The sequence below is a fragment of the Fringilla coelebs genome, assembly GCF_963513975.1.
Source record: "Fringilla coelebs genome assembly, chromosome: 13".
Taxonomy (NCBI): Eukaryota; Metazoa; Chordata; class Aves; order Passeriformes; family Fringillidae; genus Fringilla; species Fringilla coelebs.
Window position 1 is genome coordinate 21,947,461 of NC_140039.1, and position 6,886 is coordinate 21,954,346.

The following is a 6,886-nucleotide window of genomic DNA, read 5'->3' on the forward strand; positions in this document are numbered from 1 at the left end:
CCCGCCGCCCAATCAGCGCCAAGGGCCCGCCCGGGGCGGCGCTGTGCCCTGAGGGCGGCGGGACGGGCGGGGCTGTCATTAACCTACGGCTCCACTTTTCCACCGGCTAACGTTGGTTTTAAAAATAACTTCAAAGTGCGCGAATGGGTTCAAGTCCTTCTTTCTTCCCTCATGACGAGTAAAGTTTTAAGAGCAGAAAAGGGAAGCTGGCGCTGCTTACGTTCTCCCTGGGAATTGCCAAGACCAAAGGAAGAGCGATGGCTTTGTAAAGCCTTGTCTCGTGATGTACCATTACAGGAAAAAAAAAACCTCACCAAAAAAGCCAAGCTCTTGCAAAGCTAATTACATGGATAGGAAGATGTGACTGTGGCTTGGCTGAAGACACACTGCAGATTGCCTTGAAAAGGCAGTCCTGTGAAAAGATTATTTCATACAGCACACCCTGTTTTAACCAATAGGATTTTATTCTGTCGGTATTCTCAACAAAAAAAAATCCAAACAACTGAGGTACAGTACAGAAGTGTGACTAAAAAAAATAAATCTTCAAACCATGGTTTAATTTATTGGTGTTGGTTAAATAACCCAGTTTGAGATTATTATATAGCAGAAGACATATGCATTCCACTACTCCTTTTCATCTTCAAGAAAGCAAAGAGACTTTCACCAAGCACGTTATTTTAAGAAAGACAGAAGTACAACGACACTGTTACCAGCAGGGCTAGCTAGCAGACTACCAGCCAACCAGAGAACTCCACCAGCTCATTCCCTCACTTGAAACCAAGTTCTGGTCTTTGAGGGCACAGAGTACTTGTCCCCTGCATCAAGGAGTATCACACCTCGTTGTTTTGACAGCTTCCCCCTGTTCTGTTGAAGTGTGTGGACTCTGACTGCAGCACAGCCATTCAAATTTGACCCCTAAACCAGAAAAGCAGGGAATAATTCCTACCGTATCAAGGAGTAGTATCAGGCACAGTACTTGGCTATACTGTTTATCTTAAATTTAAGGGAATGTCAATTAAGGCTGATTATCAACATATTGTAGCCTCCCAGTAATAGAGTGCTCATAAAATTGGATAATTGTTTCCCATGTTCATGTCCAGTTTAGATAAAATCAGTTCTCATCCAGCTAAAGACACATTGCAAATCGGAGAGTGATCACGTGTTGCAGCTGGAGTATTCCATTGTGCATCACTGCTCATTCTGCTGCCCCTCTGTCACAGCAGACACCCCTCCTTGGCCCTTGTTCACGTCGCTGATACACGCCCACAGTCCGTCCACCGACTCCTTCCACAGTGTCACCTCAAAAACAGAGCAGGAACAGCTTTCAACTTTAAACAAATCCTGTTTCCCCTTTTCTTGTACCTACTACAGCATGGGTTTGGTGATAGCCTGCAGTCATATGAGGAAGAGTATGTGAATTGTCAGTACCCCACAAAATCAAGTTCTGCCTGCATTTCTATCCTCCAGTAAGGACCCTGAATGCAGTGCAAGCAGTTTCCAAAGGTTATGGTCTTCCTGCCCTCCTAATTAATCAGAAGAAAAAATGTCTCCATGGCAGCAAAGGAGACTCTATGATAGCCTTGTATGTTAAACACATGACAACAGTTTCATCTCAGCTCCTCTGGAAACAGGGGTAAAAGCCAAGGCAGCAGTACTCACTTTGTTGTCTCCTCCAGACACTGCAAGGATGTTGGCAGTGATGGACCAGCTCACGTGCCAGACAACGTCATTGAACTTGTGCAGCAGCTTTGGCGACCAGGAGTTTCCAGAGGCATCATCACACGTCCAGATAAACACTCGGCCATCCTGCAAAAGCACAGAGACCAAGGCTGGGCACAAGAAACATAACCCTGAATTGCTCTTGGAGCTACACTTCCAAATCACAACTCACGCACCACTCTTGATGTGTCTGCACGGATTTGTGCTCAGCACAGCAAGGGGCTGTCTCCTTGCTATGGATAAAGGCAAGGCAGGAGTACAGCTCTGATGAGAAAAACTACCAACAGACAATGACTTGCAAATACCAGAGTAAGAGCCCGCAAAATACATATGCATCAGCTGAAATACTTCCCCAGAATGAGATTTTGTTTTCCACTCACATGGCAGGAGCTCACTAAGTAGTCTTTGTGATGTTAAAAAAAAACATTTACAGATTAGCAACAAGAACACAACAGTCAATATAAAGGCTGACGACATCAGAGCTGATTAAGAATGCCAGTTATTAGAAAACAGTATTTTTAGAAGGAAGTTCAGTAAATTTGATCCCAAAACACTAAATATGACGTCAGTTGGAAGGTCTTCCTCCTAGTGAGACCATCCTGCTCATGATTTTCCAACCAGAAGCCAGTCTTTGGTACAGAGGCACACACACACATAAACCTTTGTCCAGAAATGCTTCTTATTGGGCTTCTGAGATTGGGAAGAACAGGAGTCAAAGGCTCTTATGCAGAGACCCAAATATAGCAGAGGACTTGTTACAGCAGCTCTATCCCTACAGTTCCTTCACTAGAGAAACAGGGAAGGAATCACGTGGAAGTGAGCACACCTAGTGCCTGCCTCTGTCACCCCAAAGAAATCTCACCTGTGAGCAGCTAGCAATGGTGCTGGTTGGCAAACCTATGGATGGAGCCCAGGCCACGTCTCGTACCCAGTCACTGTGAGCCTCCAGCTTCTGCTCTTCTTTCCACTGACCCTCTTCTTCCCTGCAAACACAACGATATAGTCAGAAGGGTAGCGGCAGCATCCTTTATCATTTCATGCCCTGCTCGGGAAGGCTTTGGATTGTAGTATTCAAACTCCTTGTTCATCAATACAGTACAAAGCACAAGTGTTCCCTACTTCTCCAAAAATCTCTATGGCTTGAACTGACAAAATCCCTTCCAGGGGACAGAAAGCAGCACAGGCAAAGAGGTTCTGACCTCTGCTATTACCAAAGTGGTAACCAAAGACTATTACAAAAGCCACCCTTGGAGACAAGATCACACAGGGCTGGCACAAACTGCAAGAACCATGGGAGATATTGTGCATCACTAAATTTCCATTTTTAAAACACATCTCTAAAACAGTAATTCAAAGATGATACAATAGGGATGCCAAAAATATTACTTGAGATACTAACACGGACACTCAAAGCCTAAAGTGTCAGGTTTTATCTGGCAACAGGGCACTTACTTCCAGATCTTGACCAGGTTGTCACAGCCACCAGATGCAAATCTTTTGATGTAGTTCGGCTTCTGACCAGAGGGTTGTTCTATAAGGCTTCCTGGTACAACAGCAGGAGCCCAGCTAACTGCATTACACCCAATCTAGTTAATGAAAAACATCACTGTTAAAAGTTGCTTAATTTAATTAACTAAATAGATAGAAGCTGCTGAGAGGGTGAAGAACATGTAGCATACTCTCTACTGAGAATGGGGAATGAGCCCATCTCAGAAAAACTGGAGTCTTGCACAATGCTGGATGAGTATCAGATGAATAAGAAATCCATATGCAGAGTAGCCTCACTAAGGCACTTACTCAGAAAGCCTGAGGTAGCTAAGGGTATTTGCACACAAAATAGTTCATTTTGGATGTGCAAATAGGGGAGACAGAGACAGAAACTGCAAAAACAAAAGGCACACACAGTTGCTAAGATTTAGGAATACAGGAGTAGAAGGAACCTTTGGTCCTAAGCTGAATTTCTTTCTACAGGGGGCCACTGCCATTAGCTTATTACATTCTGCTTAAACAAAAATCTCCACAATTTTGGAAAAAACAGGAGTCCCACAGTTTTTTCCAGCTGGTGCAGGTATTCTTAGCACCAAGGCCATTTCTTACCAGGTAACTTTCAGCACTGTGTTTTAACAATAATGCCCAATAAACAGGGATTGCCAGTGGTGTTTAGTGAACTTCATTGTATTTCCACTTCATTTTAGTGACTAAAAAGTATACCTGCCTACTCTGGATGAACTGAAACTATTCTTGGTTCTGGATGTTTCACATAATTTCATTGCATTTCAGTATTTATCTACTCAAGTCTCTGAGGCATCACCTTGGTGCTATCTGTAGCTCTGGGAACTCTGGGCTGCTTCAAAGGACCAGACTCACCGTGTGTGCATTGCTGATCTTTTTGACTTCCCACTGCCCATCACCCGTGTAGCTCAACAAGGAAATGGCCCCATCAGAGCTCCCGCAGGCCAGGATCAGTCCATAGTCGTGTGGTGCCCAGCAGACAGAATTCACTGGGAAGGGCAAGACAGACCAGATTACAGCACAGGGCCTACCTAAAACTGACTGACCAATTCACTGACTGGTATCAGTGGCACAGTCACCAAAAGCAAGTGGCTTTGAGAGCTGAGAATAAGCCAAATTTCAGCAAAAGCCAGCCAATTAGTATTGTTTACTGAGTAACAGATCTGCATTGGGAGGGTAAATCATCTGAACACAACAGTTTCAATTTTAAAACAAAATACAGCATGACAAAATGCAGTCTAACTGGAAACAGACAGTGTTTTCCTCAAGAATTCAGTTCCCTGCCATCTTTATTTGAAAGCTGACTTATTTGTATGACAACAACTACAGACACATGGTATAAATCAGTAGTGTCTTATCTAGCAATACAACCTTAGGGAAATATCCTGTTAGTGCTGAACACATTTACTCTCTCTTCAGTTTTTATCCTTTTCTTTTTGACAGAGGCTATCTTCCTTAACACTAACAGGTTTATTTCAGTCTTACCCAAATCCCCTCATCTCCTCAGTCTCCCTTCCCAGCTCCACACTTCAACCCTCCATACCTGAAGAATCATGTCCCGTGTACTCGTAGGTCTTTTCCCAAGTGCCATTTTCTTCCTTCCAGATAATAACCTTCCTGTCATAGGAACAGGAAGCCAAGATATTCCCATACATAGGATGAGCCCAGGCAACCTGCCACACGGGACCTTCATGCCTGCAAGAAACAGCATCATTAGGAAAAGCTGAGAGAAACCCCTTCCAGCTGCAGCTGCCTCACAGACCACCGTTGTGAATCGCTGCCCTGGGTGGGATTAGAGTTCTGACATGAGGCATGAGTAATGCTAAGATGGCAATGTTAGTGCCCTGACACAGGGCTCCCACTGTCACAGAAAACAATTCACACTTGTATCAGTCCATGTTACTTCTTGAAAATCACAGGTGCAAAGTACTAAATGAATGACCAAGCCCCACTGTGCTTCCCACTGGGGATCTGTCCCCACCACAGCTCTGAGAAGTTCTTCAGCACAGTCTTGGAGGAGTTCACCCTGGAATTCAACCTGCACTCTGTGCTGCCCAGGGCAAAAGGACAAAGCATCAAGATTTTGCCCTGATTGACCTCTCGTGTTGAGACATCTCACCCCCTCAGGTCTGCAATGAGGATCTGCCCCCCGTTGCGGACATCGAAGATCTTCACGGAGCGGTCTGAGGAGCAGGTCGCCAGGCGCGTGCCGTAGTAATCCATCTGCGCATCGTGCTGCAAGGAGAGCAGGGAGAGCTGCGCTCAGCATGGCACTCGGCCTCCTGACTACCACTGCAGCACAGCCGCCCCAGGCCCCACACACCGGGGCAAAGGAACAGTCTTGAATAATCCAGGCATGCCACACAAGCAACTTGTTTCCCCAACTGCTTCTTCAACCACTATACAAATGTTACACAGAAGGAATCCAGGGAATTCTCAGCAATAACCACAGCATTTTCATAACAGGGAATTCAGGCTGCTGATTACAAAGCAGTGACCAGTTATGTATTTCTGTTTCTTAAAATGTGAAGTGGGTGGACAAATACTGCTCTTAATTATATTTGAAACTTCACCATCACCAAACCACAGAATCTTTAAGGCTGGAAAAGACCTCCAAGGTCACTCACTACAACCTTTGACCGACGGTTGTCACTTGTCACTACACCAGAACACTGCATATCACATCCAGTCATTTCCTGAACACCTTCAGGGATGGTGACTACACCACCTCCCTGGGCAGCCCTTTCCAAGGCTTGATAGCCTTTTCTGTGAAGAAATACTTCCTGAAGAATTAGACTCACCTAACTGGGCTCCTTCCTTTAACAAATTACTTTCAAACCTTTCTTCCTACCCACATTAATACATCTACTCCCAGACACATCCACCTAAAGGAAAACCATTTTTATCAGCTGAAGGTCTGTACCAGCAATATACACATATCTGTATTAGTTCACAAAAAAGGGCAGAAACAAGTCCTCACATGAAAATTAAGATTTTAAATAATTTCCCCTTTCCTCCCAGCCAAGTTTTTCTCTCCACATAGTAAAAATTGGCAAGATGAGGATCTCAGACAGCATTCTGCATCCAACACCCCACGAGTGCGCTCTTTCACGAGCACATACATGCCGCCCTCCGTGCTCACAGAGCCCCAGAGCAGCTCTGTCACAACAGCCGCCGGACCGGCGGAGCAGCTCCCCGTACACTTACGATCATGTCCTCGTGGGACGTGTCCACCGTGTTAATGACCGACACCTGCGGGGAGAAGGAACAGAACAAGCTCAGCGCAACAACTCGCGGCTGCGGCTCCTGCAGCCCCGGTCCATCCCCGGCCGCCCAGCCCGGTCCGGTGTAGCCTGCGCCGTGCCCGGTGCCCCGTGCCCCGGGCTGTCCGGGCCGCGACGGGAGGCCGCACCCAGGCCTCACACCGGGACGCCGGCGGTTCCGCGCTCCCTCCTGCCCCGGCCCCCTGGCGCTGGCGGCCGGCCCGGCCCCGCTCGCCCCCGCCTCACCATGGCGGCGGCGGCCCCGCGGTGCTCCCGGCCCGGCCTCTGCCCGCGCACTCAGACGTGGCACGCCGGTCCCGCGCACAACCGGCCCCGCCGCGCCCCGCCCGCCTGCGACGACGTTCCGCTCGTGCCGGGTTCCGGGGGCGGCC

The 6,886-nt window shown here is 47.1% G+C and overlaps 1 protein-coding gene across 1 annotated transcript; it reads right to left on the reverse strand.

Moving 5' to 3' along the window:
- Positions 1-442: 442 nt before the first annotated feature.
- SEC13 (SEC13 homolog, nuclear pore and COPII coat complex component) lies at positions 443-6,853 on the reverse strand. The gene is made up of 9 exons (XM_084214317.1): positions 6,741-6,853; positions 6,439-6,483; positions 5,351-5,466; positions 4,775-4,926; positions 4,087-4,220; positions 3,172-3,305; positions 2,582-2,702; positions 1,660-1,806; positions 443-1,299 (listed from the first exon to the last, which is right to left on the reverse strand). The coding sequence occupies exons 1-9, from the start codon at positions 6,741-6,743 to the stop codon at positions 1,189-1,191; spliced, it is 963 nt and encodes a 320-aa protein (XP_084070443.1). The 5' UTR covers positions 6,744-6,853; the 3' UTR covers positions 443-1,188.
- Between the last annotated feature and the right edge of the window lie 33 nt (positions 6,854-6,886).